This window comes from Sturnus vulgaris, chromosome 18, assembly GCF_052056855.1.
Source record: "Sturnus vulgaris isolate bStuVul1 chromosome 18, bStuVul1.hap1, whole genome shotgun sequence".
Taxonomy (NCBI): domain Eukaryota; kingdom Metazoa; phylum Chordata; class Aves; order Passeriformes; family Sturnidae; genus Sturnus; species Sturnus vulgaris.
This window is the reverse complement of record NC_142260.1, coordinates 4573543-4594682: the sequence shown is the minus strand read 5'-3', so window position 1 is coordinate 4594682 and position 21140 is coordinate 4573543. Positions and strand designations below refer to the sequence as shown.

The 21140-nt window shown below is 49.6% G+C and overlaps 1 protein-coding gene across 1 annotated transcript in view; it reads left to right on the top strand.

Moving 5' to 3' along the window:
- Positions 1–21140, top strand: part of EPS8L2 (EPS8 signaling adaptor L2) — a 46362-nt gene that overhangs the window by 7195 nt on the left and 18027 nt on the right. The window contains exons 2-3 of the mRNA XM_014878830.2: positions 11403–11467; positions 12503–12558. Of these exons, the coding sequence (XP_014734316.2) occupies positions 11424–11467; positions 12503–12558 (100 nt within the window). The 5' untranslated portion in view covers positions 11403–11423. The remainder of the gene's footprint in view (positions 1–11402; positions 11468–12502; positions 12559–21140) is intronic.

The following is a 21140-nucleotide window of genomic DNA, read 5'->3' as shown; positions in this document are numbered from 1 at the left end:
TTCAACCCTGAATCTTCCAGTGCTCTTCAGCTTGGCAGAGGGACACTGAGGTGCTGCTCTTCTTGAGATCTGTGATACAGCCTGTGGCATGGAGACAGGGAATGAGGGAACAGCTGCTTCCTGCTGACAGAGCTGGAGGGGATCCCATGAAACCAGCAGCTGGTGAGTGAAGCAGGAACAAAAGGAGGTGGCTGAGAACACTGTGCAGAGCCAAGCACGGAGCATCCTGCCACAGGCCATTCAGGATGTCCAGAGTTTACACAGCTTGGCCAAACGCAGTTGGAGAAATTCAGGCTTGGAAAAGGGTACCAGGAGCTCTTCATTCCCATTGCTGGAGGCTGGGAGAATTTGCAGAGAGGCTTCCTGTGTTCCTGTCCTGTTGCTGGCTTCTCCTCCAGGTATCCATGAGTGCTGCAGCTGTGTGTGCCCCCAGCCTGCCACCAAGCAGAGCTGAGGGCAGGTGATGGGAGAAGCGATGGCCATCCCACATCCAGGCAACTGTCCCTGGCTCCTCTGAGCCAAGGGAGGATGGAAGGGAGGAGAGGAGCTCTGGCCTCAGTGACTGCTCAGTGGAAGGAAACGTACAAGTTTAGTCACAGCCCAGGAAACCAGCCAAGCAGCCACAGCCATATGCAAACTAGACCAAACAGGTCCCAGAACATCTGCTCCACACCTGGCACGAGCCTGGAGACACTCCTGCTCCCTGATCCCTTCTCCCTGCCTGCCAACACCTGGTGAGCAAACAGTCAGAGGTGAGGAGGACGATGTGAAGCAGGAGAAAGTTGCGGGGGAGATCTGGGCTGCCACCATCCTCAGCAGTCCCTGGTATTTTCCCAGAGCTGCCTCTGACATGATCTGCCGTTGCCAGGTGCCTGTGGCTGCCAGGATGCTGCGTGGGTGATGGACACACAGGTCCTTCTCTTGGAATCCTGTCCTGACAACTCAAGCTAAAGGAGCACTTGGGTAGCTCATGACATCTCTGAGCATCCATGAGCTCAGCTGTAGACCCCCAGGGCAGGATTCAGGAGCACCAGGAACAGCCCTTTGTCCTTCTCAAACCACAGGTATTCCTGTGTTCTCAGGGCCACCTGCCCCTCCCTTCAGAATGACCTTCCCAGAATATACCAGGTTCTCCAGTGTGCATGTTTAGGCACAGCTCTGCTTCTGCCAACCCTTCTTTGCTCTAGAGGGCACCCATAAATCTGTGGCTCATTTAAGGGTCAGACCCTAATGACAGTCAGGCCAGCAAGGAGAGTTCAGTGGTTTTAAACCCCAGGGCATGGTAAGCACCACCTGGCTCCGCTTTGGCTGCAGGAGCATCCACGTGGCCTGTGTTGGTCCCACTGCATGCTAACAACCCTGATCCTTCCACACACACCTTGCCCACCTGGCATAAAAGGGGTTTCTTGTTCCTTTCACCCTCTCCTCTGAGGATTACAGGGTTGTCCAGGCCAGAAGGCACCTTAGGAGGTCTCCAGCCCAACCTCAAGCAGAGTCAGCTCTGAAATCAGAACAGGCTGCACAGTTCACACCTGCTGTTCTTGCAAATCTCCAAGAATGAGACAGATCAACCTCCCTGGGCAAACCTGCTCCACAGTGCCGTGGTTCCCACAGCAGAAACCCTGTCCTTCATGTGCCCTGCACAGCTTTAGCCTTTTGGGACTGGAAATCATCATGCCAAAGACCCTGTGGGCACACAAGAGTGGTCAGGGAAACCTTTCCTCTTTAAGGCACTGCTGGAAACTCTTTTCTCCCCTTCCCAGCCCTGGAATCAGTCTGGTTCCTCCTAGCCCAGTGCAGACTCCCATCTCAGCCTCTGCATGGACCAATTGTGCTTTTTCCTCCTCGCCCTTGCAAGAGTTTAATTTTTTTTTTTGTGGCAATATTGTTAAAACATTTCTGCACTGCAAGATTAGAAGCTGCTATTTGAATTATTTTGATAAACCCAGCCTCACACATCCTTCTATTCTGTACAAAACAAAGGGCAAAGGGAATGGGGTTTATTTTGGTTTTGGAATGATCTCTCCTGAGACTGTTTTGGTTACTGGGTAACTGGGTGTTCAGGCTGAAAAACCCTTCTGTGGTCTCATCCACAGCTTCACTGAAAGCCCAAACATTGGAAATCAACCCAGTGATTTCCTGTGACTGTACAGCTTGTCTTCTGACCCCAGAAACAGAGCAGGGCATTCTTCACGGGTGTGAGTATTTTGAAGCAGAGGATGTTTTGAACTGTCAATGAATATTGTGGTTACTATAGGGACTCTGTGAAAATCCAAAAATCTCAGCATTTTGCACGTAAAACAAACCAGTGATGGACAGTAAAAATCCCTTTGCATGAACTCCCATTTCTGCCTTTCAGAGGTGAATGGGAAAGGATAAATCACCATTTTTTCCATTTAAGATTTTATCTACCATGAGAATATATATGAAAATACCACATACAGAAGGAATTAGACTACTACTAAAAAAGTTCAAATGATGTTTTCAGACCAAAAGCTGACCTGAGCCCCACCACGTCTCCAGGAGCTACCACTGAGCTGGTTAAACTGGTGTCAGGCTGTTTTCCTGCAGTGAAACTCAGAGCTGATTTCCCATGTGCCAAGTTTTAGCTCAAATGAATTGTTACAAATAGCCGAAAATACCCGGACAGGATATGAGTAGGAAGCATAAAATAGGATGGGAAGAGATAGCAATGAATGTTGTCATGATTAGCTTAAAAAGGCTGGAAAAGCCTTAAATATCAAACTGAATTTTTAAGAGATGAATCTCCTCCCTTAAATCTTCTGCCCCACCCTCCCAGCAAAAAGCCCAGGATGAGTTTTACAGCAGGAAATTAAAATTACTGATGCTTCCCAAGCCCCAAGCCCTTATTGCTATGGGCAGAGATTTGGAAGCAGAGTGGAATAGCTCCTCACTTGTATTGGCAGAGGGCTGCAGCCCTCTCCCTTTCTTTGGGGAAAGATGGGATGCTGTGATCTTCCTACATAGGCAGAGAAGGATTTTTAGTTCAGATTGAATAATTACTTCATGCATATTTACCAATCCTCATCTAACCCCATAGACTTTTGAGCTGACATTGCTGGAGACAAACTGAAGCTAAACGTGGCCCCAAAGTGGCTCTCAGCCTAATAACAGCTTTTCTTTGATAGAGAAAAAGCTTTTGGCACACCAACTGCCCTGCTACATGCCTGAATTTCTGCCAGGGAAGTGAATCAGCATTTCAGGGAGTGACCAAAAATGCCCTTCCTTTAGGAGGAGGTGGTGGAAAGGGCTCTTAGATCTCAGCAGCTCTGCCTTGCTCATGAACCAGTGACACGGGGGAGTGCACTGACAAACAAGACTCCCTCTTGCCCCTCCCGAGGGGATGAGAAACCAGCCACACTCCCCAGCTTTGCTTGGTGCATTTCAGCCCAGTTTGGGATGACAGTAGCCAGGCAAGGATAGTCAGGTGGATCATGCTCTGCCTGGGGCTAAAGGTTGGGAATTATTGTGGAAAATGAATCTGCCTGCCAAATACATCTGTTAGGCTTTACACCTGTCCTGTTGGGGGTAAGGAAGCAGGAATGCTGAGGCTGGTTTGTAGGGATTGCACAGGATTAAATATGAGGTGGGTACCGTGTACTTACACATTACAGCAATCACTTAATGGAAAATTAAGACACCTGAGTGATTAGCTCCAACAGCAAGGCCAACCTGTCCCCCACCTGTACAGCCACACCTAGTGAGAAATGATTGATCCCCATCAGACAAGCCAGGAATATCCAAGGGATATCAGCATGGTCCCTGTTTGACCAGGAAGCTTTGAAGCTTCTGGAAGAAGCAGTTTTGTTCTGAGTGCTTTGCATAAACAGAGCACCATGTTCCAGCGTGGATGTGACAGTCATGAGCTTTGTTCCTGGAAATCCCTCCATGACAAACTCCACTCTGCTTCTCTCCATCAGAGCTGTGACATTACTGCGGGAACCAGTGGGAGCACAACAGGAACCCTCACAACTCCATCCCAGTTTTAGCCCATCCTCAAACATTCTGGGATGGTTTGGGTTGATAAGAACCTTAAAACTCATCCAGTCCCATCCATGGGCAGGGACACCTTCTCTTAGACCAGGTTGCTCCAAGCCCTGTCCAACTTGGCCTTGGATACTTCCAGGAATGGGCTGTCTGCAACTCCCACTGGTGCCAGCCTTTCACTGAGTCTCCCAGCTATTCCACAGGTGCCTTCGAGCTTGGAAAAGCCATCAGAGAAATATTCCAGCTCTACAGGAGGTGCACATGAGGAACAGCTTTGAGAGCTGGTGCCTGCAGCCAGGGACATGAGTACACAGCCAGTTTCAGGATTTTGGTGTTTTCCTGAGCATAGAGGCCATTCAATGCCCTCCTCCAGGCTGGGCTCAGCCATTATCCATCCTGCTCTGGGATATGACATGCACAGGCAGAGTCAATCCCTATTTTTACTGGTCTGATCTCCGAGTCCTGATTTTTACATAGAACAAAAAAAAAAAAACCTTCCCTTTCGTCAACAGTGTGAAATCCTTCCCATGTCTAAAAATCACAGCTTTAAACCCCTTGCTCCTGGTGAACCAGTGCCCAGCGTACAGCACCAGGCTGGGAAAAGGAATAATTTTTGGGGGAGGTGAATAGGGTGCAGGGCAGAGAAACCTTCAGCATGATGACCACCAGTGCTTTCTTCAGCAAACTTTGTGGATACCAGGCATGCTACACCCACAGGTTCTGGCAGCACTGGAGCCATCCAGCCTTCCCCTTGCATCCTGCCCAGACAGTCCCAGGGCCAGCTCCAGCCTCCCACAGCTCCTTGGCTCCCACCTCCCAGGAGCTGGGTGGTGCTAGGGACAGGATTAGCTCACAGAAGGTGTGGGCACAAAACAAAAACAGGACAGAGGGGAAAAAGCTACAGAATTCCTCACAAAACTCCTCTCTTCCCAGGAAGCCGAGGAAGCACGTCATGCTGGTTTTTCTTCCTGGGGAGTACAAGTGACTCACATGACACTTTCTCCCAGTCAGGTAGTTCTGAACTGGGGTCTTTTAATTTAAACCATTAAATGAGGTTTTATGTAAGGAATGCTCATTCATCTCCCTCCATCTTTCCAGAAGCATCCATTATTATTTAATATGCTGTTTCTGTGCCTGGCTGTCTAGCTTTCTAAACTGCAGCCCAAGCATGGATAATGCTCACCTTGGAACCCCTGGCAAGACACACAGCAAGCCCAAACCTGCTCCCTGTTTCCCTTCCTCCCATCTCCCACAGAGTTCCTCTAGCAGAGAGGAAAGGAGTAAATCCAGGAGCTGTGACTTTGGATTCTGCAAACAAGTCTTTCTGGGGGGTAGTGGAGCCAGCTTCCAGTTTTTTCCCAAGATCTTGGAGACTGTGGCTATTTGTGCATTTTCCCTGGGTATTTATAGAGCAGGGCGCTGTCCAGACTTGCTTTTGGTTGTAGTTCTGGGAGGAAGGTTTTACTTTCTGGCAGGAATATAAAAGCTCGTCATTTTTGGTTCAGATCTTTCCTTTCTTGCTCCAGCTTGTGGGCACCAAGGGTCTCCAGTGCCACTGGACTCCAGACCTAAATTAAGGTCTGTTTGTGGATCAGCATGGACACTTTCTCTCTGTAGGTAGTTCATGAATCTCCCATCAGGAATCTGTAAATATTAGCACTTTTGCTCTGTAGTGCCAGTTTGTGTTTCTGAACTCCCAAGTCTCCATTTCAGCCCCTTGGAGACCAACAGGGAATCCAGATGGGATTCAGAGGGAGGTCAGGGTCTGCCGAAGCTGGTACAGGGGTGGCTGTAGGTCAGAGATGCCTCAGTCCAAATGAACTGCTGCCACTTCTGCTGTGGAGGCTGAAGAACACTTGGTTCCTCTCTGCCCAGACCTGTTGGGCTGGGTTATATTTATCCAGGTGCTTGTCTTCTGGAGAATCTCCACAATGTGAACAATTTGATGTGCAGAGCAGGGAGTGTTTCCTTCAGACACCTTGCAGGTTGTACCTGGGGACTGCCTCTGCTGGAATGTGGCACATGCCACACACACCCTGGAGCTCCACACACACACTCCCCCCTTCCATAGGTTTATGTCTTTCCAAAGGGATCCATGATCCCGAGTGGCTCTGTCACTGTAAAGGTAACATGAAAGGGTGGAAGAAGAAAAAAACCAGAGGACTTGCCACTTTCCCAAACTTGGGGTGCTGTAAAGGCATCTCAAACGACACAGATAACAATGAGGACTCTTACAGCCACCAGGCTCTCCAGGCAGTGTCATCTGCATGTGTCTCTCTTTCCAAAGCAGGAATCACCACCATTAAAACAGACTGGTGAACCTGCTGAACAACCAAGGCCTGATTTTGCAAAAACAGGGTTTGGAAATTTTGGATGGGACAAGATCCTGGCTTCCTCTCCAAGGAGAAACAACTACTTGTTCCTCTGTTTGGTTGTCAGCCTCTCTGCTCTGGATTTGCATTTCCTGATGCTTTCTGACTAACCCAAATATTATTTTTATTTATGAGTGCATGTTCCTGGTAGACACCCTGAGTTTCGTCTGGTGAGCCCTGAAGCCATCCTCATGGGCAGGTTCAGAAAAGCAACTCAAAGCAGGAAAAGGGTGGTTCCAGGAGGCTGGACCAGCAGACCAGAGACCCGTGTGAAGTTTTCAAGTCAGACACAGGCTCCTGGGGTCCCTCTCCACTTTGAGAGTTCTAAACCAGTTTGTGTGAATTTAGGACTCTTGGTGTCTCATGAGGAGCCCTGAGCACACATCTAATGCCCAAAAGCTGTTTTGTTAGTGGATTGATGTAGGATTGTGGCCTTCCCTACCTGCGAGCTCCTTCCATACCATCAGAGAGGGTAGGATGGATTGTGGGAACTGGTGGGATAGTCCCAGGGGCTGGGGGAGCTGTCTGGAGCAGGAGCAGTGCAGGACACAAACACCACAGTGCCTGTGCTCCCTTTGCTCTTCTGTGAGTCCAAGAAGCTTTACAGCACAGCCCATTAAACAGCTTTCTCCAGCATGACATTCCTGTAGGAAAACACTCAGCAGCCCTAACAGAGGCGCTTTGTGGGCCTGGGAAGTCTTAGAGATAACATCGTGTGGTGGCCAGCTCATGTTTCTCCCTGACGCTTTATGTTACTCCCAAGGCTGCTGCTGGTCCAGCATTTCTGCCTGGCCCATCCCCCTGGCACGGGATACACACACAGACAGCAGGGTTACATCGGACCCCTCAGCCCAGGCAGGATCCCAGGGGGTGCTTCCATCCCAGAGATCTCACCAGTGCCCAAGCCCCATCACCTCTGGGTGCAGAGACTCCCTTCAGCACGGCTGATGGGGAATTTGGAAGTCCTGTTGCCCTAGGCAGATTTTGGTGGGATGACTGATGGAAACACAGAACAAAGTTTGTTGGAATTGGGTTAGAACATGGTTGGAAAAAACTTGCTATTACTCCTAGGTCACTTAGCTTAAGGTTTTTGGGGGCTTTGCCATGTTTTTATAATGTTCCAGCAAAAACTGTTCTATTTTGACCAGCATAAGTCCCTGCTGTTACAATCACATCCTAATACTCTCTGATACCAACAAACCCAGTCTCAGTCTTATAGGTCTTAGACCCATAAAGAGAAAAACACATAAACACCAGATGCTGCTGTTATTAATGGTGATGATAATAATAATAATAATAATAATAGCCCTAAAAACCCCACTAGTATTTCACATTTGCACATTGTCCAATCTTTACCCAAATCCAGAATTTTTCATGTCCTTTCCGTGCCCTATAAGAAGTCTGACCACAGCAGATAAGGGACAACTATACCTAATAAAAATAAAGTACAACAATAGCACAGATCAGCCCAGAGAGGAGAAAGACTCTTTCCCTTCACAAAGTGTTTCTCCACCCTTGGAGAAGAGGTATCAATGTCACAGCTCTCTCTTCAAAGAGACTCAGAGAAAGCCAAAACAATGCATGGCCAGCTTCCATTTGCTATAAAAGTCCAGAAATGTGGTGCAGACAATGCCAGGCTCCTGTCACGGCTCCGTGTGTCGTGGAGAGGATATTTGACCTCCAAGGATAAGACTGGCCGGAAAGTCAGGGGGTGGGATTTCCTGTGCTTTAAAGTACAACGTGTCTTCACCCACCTTGATGGCCTTCAGCACTGATTTGTGCTGGCCTCCCTAAGTCCCTCTGGGACCTCCTGGCCTGGGCCAGATCAAGGTGCCAGGCTTTAGCCATGCGGTTTAGTTTCCCTGTAGTTGCTCCAGCTGCAGCAGACTGAATTTGAGCCTGGCTTAGCTCCTGGAGTCTGTATCTCATTCCACACCATGCTCAGCTGCCTTGCTTGGTGACCCATGCAGAGACACTGCCCTGCACCAGCAAAAGAATGGGTGATGGTCTTGAAATTGGTTTTGATTAGGCTGAGTCAAAGGTACCACCTGCACAGCCACACGTTGCATGGTGACATGGTGACACTTGTGTCTCGCCTCCCTTCCTATGCTCCTCCTGCTGGGGAAGGAGGAGGCAGCAGCCACACCTGCTGGGAGATAAGGGGAGATCAGAACCCTCTAATCAGGGCAGGGAGAAGGAAGACAACATCTGGGTGAGGCTGCAGACTGTGGGAGCTCTTAAGGATGCTCCCAAGGGGAGAGAACTTAAGGAAGGCCAGCCCACAGCTTCATCTCTTATCTTTGGTTCTCTCCACATTTCAGCTGAAGTGCTCTTAGCCCTCCTTCACCTTTCACAAGTCCAGTTGCCTCTTGATTTAGCAGATTCATTAGAAAGTCTCCAACCCCTTAGGAACGTGCCCTTCCCCCTTGCAGGCTTCCAGTTCAGATTCAATTAATAGTGGGCAATTAATGCAGAATTAAAAGCTTTGGCATGAGGCTCCATCCTGGTTTCACTTGGCCAGCGCACCACGCCCTCACTGTGACCAACACAAGGCCGAGCACAGCCAAGCCTGAATGCAGTGGGGAGAGCTGAGCAAAGGGCAAATAGGAAAATAGCAGAAATGAACAAAGAAAACGGAGCCTGGCATGATAAGGACCTGCTGACTTGGCAGGTATATGCACTGCTTCCAGTGTCATGGCCTCTTTGGGACACAGGCACCCTGGAAGAGAGGACAGCCTTCCAGGTTAGCTTATCATTTGGGGAGCCCAGCTGATCCCATCAGTACTTTATTAACCACCATGAGATGAAGAATTCAGGGCTGGTCCTGCTTCACCTGTGAAGCCAGACTCGTCTGCCACTGCCATGGAGTCTGCACCTCTAGCAGCCACCTTGGGTTACACCAGGTGAGCTCCTCACAGAGCAGATCCCAGAGGTTTATTTTTTGGACACAGCTTAGGAAGGAGAAATAATAACCAGGGTGACCTTAGCTGGATCCCTGGTTCCTCCTGGTGCTTCACAGCTGGGGCTGGGACCTGGTCTGAGCTCCATGGGCCAAGCTTGGTGACACATTCCTGCTGGAGTAATCTGGATTTCAGTACATTAAGACATGGCCCTGGGGCAATAAGAGAAAAGGATCCAGAAATATGACACTAATATGCAGAAACACTCCCAGCTATCATCAGCTGTGGGACTCAAGTGGTTGGGTGGTGCAGAGTAAACAGAGCAGAGAGGGGTTTTTAAGAGCCCAAGTTCTCTTTTCCAGGTATCTTATGCTAATGCACAAAGAGATCCAGGAGATAGGAACAGTTTGAGGACTGTAAAAGGAAACCAGCAGACAGCTATTAACAGAGGAAAAATTCACAGGTACCCAAGCTTGGGCACAGGGATAGGTTTTATTACACTCAGAGGGGTTGGCAGACCACCAAGTTTCTATTCTAATGTGGATATGAATTTATACCTCTTATAGGTGTGCACAGGAATTTCAGTATTAACCACAAGAGAGACAAAAAAGGGAAAGTTTAACATACTAGTGACTAAAATGCACTTGAAAGTCCTTTCTAGCAGTGCCTCCATGCTGAGAGTGTTACTGTGACAGAAAACAGGCTGAAAGTTGTAAGGCTGAGCCTAAAACCTGCTGGGGTTCTCCATGCAGTCTGTGTACAGTCAAGTACTTCACCAACATCCCCATAAATGCATCCCTCTGACATCCCACTGACAGTTCTGATAAGATCAGTGAGAAAACTGTCTCTGCCCTCACCTCCGGGTGAAACACACAGAGCAAAATACCACAAGTGTTCCAACAGGAGGAATAAATACGGATACGTAAGGAATCTAGGGCAGCTCTGCTGATGACACAACAAGCCCTGCAGCAGATAGTCAGCCTCCAGAGGGGAAATCCCAGGTGTCAGGGATGACTCCAAAGTATTCCCTGGGGATTGCACACACTTTAGCCTAGATTCAGTGAAGACAAACCCTTGGAGGAAGCTCCACTGCCTGCCCACAGCTGTCATGGCAGCCCTTGGCACATGCCAAGCACACTCAGCAGTTCCCTTGCAGGAAATCCCATTGAGGACACCGAGGAATTTCTTCCTTTAGGCTAGCAACAAGTATTTCAAAACCTTCTAATTCTGACAACCATACCATGAGATAAGCAGGGTTTGACCCAGGCACAGAAGTGCCCCTGAACTTTCCAAAAGAGATTTAAAAATATTTTAGGACTTTGCCTTGGCTTCCCTTCAGCTCACACACGGAGCAAAGGTGAAGGGCTTGGATACCAAAACAAATCATTCCCTGAGATCTTATTATGTCTTGTTTTCAGGTTTTGTTTCTCTTCCTCTGTAGTTCTGCTGTCAGAACAGTGCCTGGATCTCTCTCACATCTTCTCCCACATTCTAATTCTCATTGGAAAGAAGAGTAAAATAATCGGTGCTGATCCTGGTCTGCCTTTCAGTAACCACTCACTGCAGTACGTTTTCCTTCATCCTTGAGCTGCCAGTGGAGCAGCATTCAGTTATCCTATTTTTCTCTATGTGGGCAATCTCCTTGTAAAGATACTTTAATAGCTGGTGTAAAGCTTAAAATTACCACATAACAAAAGCTAATGGCACTCTAGGCATGAAAAATTACTTGGGACACACAGCCACGAGCACATGGGCACAGGGATCTGGGACAAATCATGGAGGCAAAGGCCACCTCAGTCCCTGTTTAACCTTAGGCAGGACAGTGCTGCTGGGAAAAGATGTGCTGGAACACCACAAAGTTGGGGTGTGCCTGGAATGGAAGGGCAAGAGGGAGAGGTGGAAGTAGGTTTTGAAAAAGCATCCAGGGATGTGTCATCTTCAGCCTAGGTCAGAGCTGTGAGAGGTGACTGAGAGCAGGGAGGAAACACCTTTGTGCTCACCTGACTGCTCCATCTGCTTGAAGACCCCAGCTTGGAGGCAGGGAGGGCAGGATGCATATGGATAAATCACCTGAGAGCCTGTTCTATAACCACTGACCCTGTCTCTTGTGCCTCTTCTGCAGTTGCCTGGCCTGTGAAGCAACATGAGTCACAAGGGATCCCTCAGCAGCAACCCCGGCTCATTAAAGTAAGGATCTTCCTGCACCACTCCTTCCTACCGTTCAGGGGATACTCCAAGCAGTCCCACTCGTCCCCAAAGTCCCTGCTGTTTGCTTCACCCCTCTTGGGCATCTCACAGGCTGGCACTGCCTCACACATCACCTGCCCTGTGCACTGGGATTTGGTAATGGCACATTAGGTGGAGAGAGCAGGGGGACACCAAGAGATTCTCCACCTGCAGCCTCGGGCTGCAGCAGCCCATGGCAACCCAATGGAGCCAGAGCCACCAGCTCTCTCCCTCCTTCCTGCACCGGGTATGAGCACCTGAACCACTGCATGCCCTCAAGGGGACACAGTGACAGAGCACAAAGCAACCCCTGGGCACCCGTGGGCTCACTGCTCCATGCAGGACAGCTGGACCACAGCGCTTCAGATGCTGCCTGGAACCTCCTCTGCCAGAGGAAACTCTGTTATCTCCTGGGTGCTCATTCCTATTCAAAACCCAGACTCCACATATGGTGCTTAGAGACCTGATGCCCCAAAACTCAATTGTTTACATCCAATTCCACCCTCCCACATTCTTACATGGGATATATTTTATATCCGAGCACCTGCCTTCAAGGGATACTTCTCCAACATGTCCATTGAGAAGGGATCATCACCTTGGGTCTTGCACTGCCTCAGGTTCAGGTGGACTCAGGGATAAAAGGGAAGGGGTCTCCCTGTAACAACCCCACTTATGGCACACTGGGAGCTGCTGTCCTTAACCCAACCCCTCTGGAGTGCTGTCCTTCCAGGGGACATTGTGAAGGTAACTCTAGTGGGGACAGGCCTGGCTGGGCTGCTCCGTGTCCTGTTTCCACCACTGGGTTCAGTGACATGTGCCTGTGGTGTGGATAACAGGTAGGGTTGCACAGGGAGCCGCTGGCACAGCCCACGAGGAAATGCTTTGCATGGAAGGGAAGGGCTGGTCCCTCTGAGCAACTGCAGAGCTGCTGTATGAAAACTGATGTTAAAAATATTTGGGAGCTGCTGGTTGATTTGCACCTTCTTTCTTTTCCAGTGGCAGCATGGGCAAAGCCGAGGGAGCCTCCAAGCTGAGTGCAAAGGACCTGTACGGTGAGTTGTGCCTGCAAACATACCCAAAGTTTCCCATGGCAAAGGCACGTCTGGAGAGCTCCGTGTGGATGTTGGGGAGCTTTAGGCTGGAACTCAATGGGAGCCACATGATTCCAGAGTTCTGTATGCAAGAGGCTGGGCTGACCTGGCAGCAAAAACACACCTCACATCTGTGCTGACACCTCCCACGCTGGGGACAGTAGGGATTTTGCAGGAACAGAACGTTGCTTCCCCTACCCAGATCCTCCCCAGGTCTGTTAGCAAGATCACCTGATAAAGGGCCTCACAAAAGAAAGACTGTCCTCATCAGGTTAATCATTATCCTCTTGTAACTACTCAGTGAACCATGAAAATTCCGTGCCCTTTGGCCCTTTGAAAGTGCAGGGAATGGGCAGGATGGGTGTTTGTGCACACAAGAGGCAGCTTGTTTGGGTTGAGCACATTTAGGTATCAATAACAGTTATTCCTGATCTCATCAGATCCAAGTACCCCAGGTGAAAATGTGGCCTCTGGGGTGGCCAGAGCAAGCATAAACCATGTGAGAAATCACCTTCCTCAGTTATTTCCTGGGTAAGAAGTTGAGGGTTGTCTGGGGTAACACAAGCAGCTTTTGGGGAGTCCAAGCCTGCCAGCTCTCCCACCTGAGAGCTGTGGATTTACCTGGTTGATGTTTAATTGGGAAGGAACAGGCTGTGTGTGCTTCACGTTGGAGATCTATTTGATCAGAGATTGTCCTCGGCAGCTATGAAGGTGGTTTATTTGTCCCTGGGAAGTAACTCTGTTTGCCCGAGGGTTTTGGCTGGAGGTTTATGCATGTGGAGTGGCCTGGAGCAGTGTCCAGAGAGATCAACCTCGCCTGGGAAGAAGTGGGATGGCAGGGGCTGTATTTACTACTAAACAAAGCCATTGTTAACATCAGTTAGCTTCCCAGAAATGAAACATGAGGATAATGGCAGAGCAGAAATTTGGGCTGTTTGTGGCCTGGATGCTGCAGGGTGGGCAGCAGGGGTTTGAACTGTGTCAGTCACTTCTGGAGATGGAAAGACACATGATAAAGAAGCAAGAGGATGAGGTGTGGAAATCTGGGGTGCACAGAGGGCTGCTAGTGCAGACAAACTCGTCCTGCCTCCAAGGCAGTGCACATTGCTTTGGCTGTGCACTGACACTGCAGCACATCCTGTCAGGGGCAGGAGGGCTGTAGCTGCCAGGTAAACAGCTCTACAGAGATGTGTGAAAATGAACTGGGAGCTCACAACGATATTAAAGCCAAGCAGATTTTCAGGCTGGCACCCATGGGATCCCTCTCCAGAGGGAGATCTAATGGTGCCATGGCACAGGGAGCACCCCTCAATCCTGTGCCACAAAAGCCAGTGCAGGGAAAGGCTGACGGACTGCCTTGGAAACAAACACAGCTCTCAAATAAGCACTTTTCAACATAGAATTTCATCTTCTACATTTTTTTGTATGAACACACCTCAAAAGCAAATTCACCAGGGCTGGGACCTCTCTGACCAAATTCCAGCAAACCTGAAATAAGAACTGTATGTCCCTGGGTCAAATCCTCAGGAGGAGTAAAGCAGCTGCCTGTTATTTCCCTGCCACTACTGAAATGCAGAATGAGCTCTGCAGGCATTCCCTGTACAGATCAGTGCCTCTTGGCCAGCCCAGCTCCTGGCATGAGCACATCCAGAGGGATTTTGCTTGGCAGCACTTGAAACCCACCCGCTAATTCAGCAAAGGGCATTCAGCACGTGTAAACCAATATTTAAATGTCTTGGTCCCTTTCCCACTTACATCCTCCATCTCCCAGCATTAATTTCTTCTGTGAGTTGGCACATTTAGGGGTAGAGGGTGAGCAAGAACAAAATTCCAGGGAGAATTATGTTTCATAATGAAACAAATCACACCAAGCCGAGCTGGCCTTGATTATGTGATTACAAGGCTGCTGAGGGAAATTTGGAGCTGAAAAGACTTTCCATATTTCCATTTTCCTCCAGTGCGATCAGACTGGACCCTCAGCCTGTGTACACTGCCAGACCTCCAAGAAATGAGTGCAGTGACTCCCAAATTCCCAGCACACAGGCATCCACTCATTTAAAGCTCTCTGAGTTATGACAGCTCCAATGCACACAGGTGTCTAAATATTATTTCTAGGTGAACAAGGCCTTAGATTTAGCTTTCTAAAGATGTTTTTGTACAGTAATACTGGCCTAACACGACAGGGGTGCCAACTGTGGGTACACAAGTGCTACCTATGGGCCAAGATGTCCCCATTATCAACAGGGACTTACTGGGAATATTAAACCCACCTCAGGGGAGACCCTGAAGAGGGATATTTAAAATTGTCATGGTAAGGCTGGAACAAAGCAGCAGCTTCAGTCTGTGCACAGGATAGTGAAGATGGAGGTTCACTGTGGGGGGACTCCTGAACACAGTGTGAAGGTCCTCACAGGACACAGCCTCACAAGACACACAGATGCTGATGGGTGGGGAAGGCTCTGGTGCCACACTTGGCCTGCTGAAATTGCTTTGATCACCAAATACGTTGCCTGCCACCGTGTATTCTTCACTGTGGTGAGCACAAAGGGATACAGAGAGATGACCAAAGGGAATTCTACAACGACACAGGCTTAAAGCCCCAAGATACCCTCCCTGGCTCTGTCCCTACCACAGTTTGATATGCTTTCCAGCTGCTCTGCCATCCTCAGTGGAGTTTCCTGGCTCTCATGGGAACAGGACACTCATCCTTTCCTCCCCCCTTAGTATAACAGCACCACATTCATTCAGCTCCACATTCTGGAGGGGTCTGTGGCTGCAGGGAGCAGTCCTGCCTCAGCTGGCAGCAGGGAATGGCTGGCCCCTCTCAGGTTGCCACCTCTCTCCCCACACAGCTACCAGCTGAATAAATGTTAATGCACACCATAAATAAATTAGTCTGCTTCTCTGCTTACGGGCGTCTGTTCTGAGCCCAGATGAAAACCTGTGGGGGGGAAATTAGGCTCTAGCAGAACCCATGGGAAGGACTGGCAGGAAGCATTTCTGCACAGCAATTCCCACAGCAGGAAAGCTGCTGCCACCCCTTTCTGAGGTGACTCCAGGTGGGCTTCTGCAGGTGCTCCCCTTAGCTGCTTCCAGGGCTGTCAAACAGCGCTGGCTGGCTCTCCTGATGGATTAGGCAGTGTAGCAGAAGTTGAGGGTGGTTTGATGATTGCAGTGATTTCTCGTAGGGTTGTGGAGAGGAGCAGCTCGTTTCTGTTTGGCTGCTCTCTGTCCCTGCAGTGCTCAGCCTCCTTCCAGCCCCCCACGCCAAGCCTGTGAGACCCAGCGAGCCAGTTCCAGCCTGCCCACCCATCCTGGATGCACTCATTTCTGGGAAAGAGGCAGACTTGATAGGGCACAGGGCTGGAAAAGGGGTTTTGGAGCAATGAGTTAGGCTGGAGAAGCGCAGTGCTGACGCCAATCACTTGACACTGCACACCCGTAACCCAAGCCAGGCTGCGGCGCTGTAACAGGACACGAGGCACTGGCACAAAGAGAGGAGCCACTTCCTGCCCAGTGTGGCCCTGGACAGGGATCATCTCCCTGGGGCAGAGAGGCTCCACTGGTGCCAGCATCACCCCTGAGCCACAGGCAGCTGCTTGGTGCTGGCCAGGCAGAACACACCCATGGAGAAGGAGTAAATTACATTTAATGATCATGAACCAGCTCCTGGGGGTCTCCACAAACCTTCCTTGTATCCCTGTGGGGCCTCCAGCCCCAGCCACATGGAGAGGTCTCTGAGATGAGACCCTCCAGCCCTGAGCACAGTGCTCAGACTAATTCCCTGCTGCTGGCTCTCCCACATCCTGCCCAAACCATGAGCTTGTTCACAATTCCAGCTGGAGGCCACATGGCTGTCACATCATTATTGGCAGGAGCACGGAGGGACCGTTCCTTCCCCACAACCTTTAGGAGAGGATTTGTGCAGGATTTAACACACACTGGTATTGTCTGCAAGAGACAACCCTGGCAAGAGCAGTGGCTAAACCCAAGCCTGCTCAGCCACACTGCTAGGTCAAGAGGACCATGTCCATGCCTATATCCACAGGGAATTGGGCAACATCTGAACAATGCCACTCACTGTCATGTCTTTAAAGGTTTCATCATACTGGAGAAAAAGCCTGAGGTTCAGCAGAGATCCAGCCTTCTTGCCCAGGCCATTAATTCCTCAGGTCCTCTGGTGCCAGCCCTGAATAACTCCCTTGTCCTTCCCCACTGCTCCCTCAGTGCCATTCCAGCTCACTTCTTCACTTCCCCTTTCCCACCCAAGATTCCAGCTTGAGATTACCCTGATCCCCTTTGACACTGCATGTGTGGGTGACCCTTTTATTCAGCACCTTGGACACTTAATACACCAACTGGAAAAAGGGCTGGAAGAAAAAGTGAAGCTGACAATCCTGTTGGTTCCTGTAGATCAAGCCCCAGTGATGGGTGAGACAGGGAACACATTGGCTCAGTTCAGCCCTGACTGGAGCTACTGGGAGGAGCAGACACTGCTCCAGCTGCTGCTGGCCAGGAGTTTGGGATGGCAGTTAGTGACAGGGATGCTGTGGAGAGGGATCTCCCACCTCTGATGCTGCTCAGCATCTCCAGTGACCCTTTTTCTTTGTTTCTATGTGAGCTCACACAGAGGAACCTTTTCCTAAATGGAAATGAGGTTTTGGATATGCCCAGGTAGCTTGGGAACTAAAGTTGTGGTAGTTCATAAAAATAACAATAAAAAAAGAGGGGGAACTTTTCATTATGAATTTTTTTCAAGAGTCAAAGTGAATTAATTAAATCAGGATTCCCTCAATCTTACTATGTTCTGACATTCAAAAAATGTTGTTACCAGCTACAGAAAGTTGAGAAAACACCACTTGGGGTTTTTTGGTGAATAATAATTTGGCAGGTTTCTTCCAGGTCTGGTTGTAAAGGCAAAAGGGAATATCTCTACCGGTGAACTATAGCTCATCAATGCCCTGATTCTCCTGCTCCAAGCAGCCCGGTGGACACCGTGCCGCCAGACACACTGAACACAAACACACACTGTTCCTCCATGTACTCAGTCCTTGCACAACCCAGGAGCTGCGCCAGGTTTTTATTTGCTTTCCTAGAGTGGGTTGTGTCTTCAGCTAATAAACCAGGAATGTGAGCACTTGAGGTTGAACTGTGGCAAGTATGAAGCGTGCCGAGCAGGAATTCAGCAGTGTGAAACCCGGAGCCGCTGCTCCCTGCTGCCACAGCCCATTCACACCTCAATGAGAGCTGTTCATTCAGTCCAAGAGCTTCCAGATCCATCTGCACGCAGCAGCCATGAGTGAGAGCAGACATTCCCAGTGCCACAGGCACTGGTACAGACCAGCTCCAGCAGTTCAGCAAGTACCACAGATCTAACAGCAAACGCAGGGAGCGCGATGCTCCCTAAACTGCAAAGATATCCCAAAATGGAGCTCTCTCTGTGCTGGCTATAGAGAACAGGGAAGGAGCAAGGCAGGACCTGCAGATTTTCCCATTGGGAGCTCAGCTACAGCAGGTCAGCGCAAGGCCCAAAACCAAAACCGTGATTAACCCTGGGTAACCTGGAGCATCCCATCCTCCTACCTGGCAAGGAAGCAGGAACCTGGCAGGTGCTGGGATCCCGGAATGGAGGTTATTCCATACTGCTGCTCTGTAAGCTAGCCTGGCAGGTTTCTGTGGCTGCCATGAGCACACAGAACATTTGCTGCCCCATTTCCCTTCAGCAGGCTGGTCCTGACCTGTCGTTTGGCACAGAGCAGCTCATGCTGTGCTGGCAAGTTCCTGTAAACAGCATGTGCACTGCTAGGTAATGTATAGATAACATAAAGATTATATAAGGAACTGGCAAGCTCCAGAAGTAACCACCAGGGCTTCCCTTAGGCTGCTGTACTGGATGTGGAGGCGGGGGAGGTCAGCAGTGTGATTCAGGGAACGGAGGAGAGGTCCTCAGTATGGCACTGGCAAGGAAAACAAATCCAATACCTCTCATTCCTCACAGACTGCTCTGTACTTGTCCATACATCTCCCTGTCTTCTGCTATGCCTTCTGCCCAGCAACATAAACAAATGTAGGGAGGGACAGGGAGGATGAGGTAGGATCCTGTGGTGGTAAAACTAATTAATCAGAGAAGGATGTGCCTGGAGGGGAGGCAGGGGCCACTGGCAGGTTGTACTGGGGGTGCTGTGCCCCTCTGGCTTGACAGAGGCTGTGCACGGAGAAAGACAAGCCTGCTCCAGCCCTTCTTGGCAATGCTCAGCACTGCCAATTATCCCAGCTGTAAACTGGTCCCACAGGCAGTTTATCCCACTAGTTGATCTCCTGTGCTCACTGAATGGAGCATTCGCAGCCACATCCCAGCTCCCTGCTAAATAAGGTTTTGCATGGAAATGGGGAGGGAACTTGGCACTAAAGATGTGCTTTGGCTTCCTGGACCAAGCTGATAACCCCAGCCCACCAGGATGTGCATCGATCCTGCTTTTTTTCCTCATTTATTACATTCTTTCATCCTTTCCACTCCCTAACATAAAGCAGGACTCTTTTCTCTGCCAGCCAAGATTTTAGTATTATTACTGGGATTTCAGCCCAGCACTGTTTTGAGCCCTCAGGTACCATCTTGTACTTCTGCAGTGGTCTCAGATCTTCCCATTTCCTCACTGGTGCTAGTGGGAAGTGCCATTCCCACAGCACTGTTTATCTCTAAGATACCAGTGGTAAATAACATTCATTGCCATTTTCTCCACTCCTTTGGGTATGAGGGAAGATTAAAGCTACCTGGTTAGGAGAAAACTGACGTGAATTCCATTTAAGAACCATTTATAGGGATTTTTTTCCCTCAGACAGTTGTCTTAGGGATCACTGGGCCTGACACTGAGAGGCAAGAGATGAGACAATTTACCAGAGGATGTGCATGTCCCATATGTTACCATGCTCAAGGCATTCAAAGCTTTCTGGATTCCCCACCCCATACATACAACAAGTGTCTGGGATCAGCACAACTGCTCCTCAGGCCACAGAGGATCCCACCAGCACCTGCCAGGATACCCATGCTACGAGTTGGGATTTTCCTTGTCAGACACGAAAAAGGCAGGACAAAGCTGTATTGTTTTCTCATCTCTTTGGCTCTCTTGGCAGACAAAAGGGAAAAAGGACAGTGGTGGTCACTGTGTGCTCATGCCAGCTTTCACCTGTGGATGTTTGCTGTACTGGTGCCACAGCCCTGGAGCTCTCCCTGCCCTTGCCTGTGTTATATCCAGTCCTTCACTGCCACAGACTCTGAAGGTCATGGCAGGAGATAAACACAGGTGCAGATGGGTGTCTGAGCTTATTTGGGGAAATCATCACTATATTCCTGCAATGCTCATCTATCACATGGGGATTATGCAAATTCTCCACATCCTGGGGCCAGGTTAGGGGTTGGATGACACCTGAAGGTGCCGAGGTCCTGTTGCAGGACGCTGTAGAAATGCCAAGTGTCCCGGTGTGAGGTGTCAGATGAAACGGGAGGAAATGAAGGAAATGAGCTGCTGCTGCTGCTGCTGCTGCTAACAGGCCAGCATGCACTCATACAAAATTCAGCAGGTCAGGGACAAGGCTGTGCAGAAGGGCAGGGTGGAGCCACACAGGACAGCTGACCTGCCTTCTGAGGTATGGCTGGCAAGGGAGTTCACCTGGGCAAGGGAAAGGATCCCTTTTGCTGGAGGAGTCAAACAGCCACAGATTTTGCCAGCAGCATCATTCACAGAATGCCAGAATGGTTTGGGCTGGAAGAGACCTTAAAACCCCTCTCATTCCATCCCCTGCCATGGGCAGGGACACCTTCCACTGTTCCAGGTCACTCCAAGTTTGGTCCAAACTGGCCTTGGACACTTCCAGGGATGGAACAGCCACAGCTTCTCTGGGCAACCTGTGCCAGGGCCTCAGCACCCTCACAGGGAAGAACTTCTTCCTAAAAGCATTTTGGGATCAGCTTTGATCCTTGAGCTTGATCAGCCCGACCAGAGCCAGATTTAATCAAAGACAAATACTGATGTGTCTTGGAAAGCCTTGCAGCGTTTCACCACATTGTTTTCAGTAAATAAACCAAAAAACACCCGTTTTCTTTAAAGCACCCACGCTCCTTGGATAGATGTGGCCAAAACCTGACCCTTTCATGATCTGCAACCTGGATCTTTAATTCTTCCTGTGTTTAAATCAAAACTGAGCACTAGGAAAGAAGGCACCCTGCTGTCCCCAGAAAATCTGGCTGGTTCCAGACCTCATGGTCTTACTTGCGGATGCCAGCAGGAAACACAAAAATAAAAGTTTCCATGGGTGTGGGGACCAGGTAGAAGCCAAGGAGACAGAAGGGATTTCAGGAGAACATGCAAAAACACCCCATTTCTTGCCTTGGGCAGCTTCTGGGACATCACTTGAATGACATCGGGAGACAAAACAGAGGCACTTTGTTCTAGTTCTGTGACTCCTGGAGGTAATGCAGAAATTCCCCCAGGGAAAAATCAACAGAGGGAGGGGAAACATCTGCATTTCTTCCTGTGCCAGGGCTT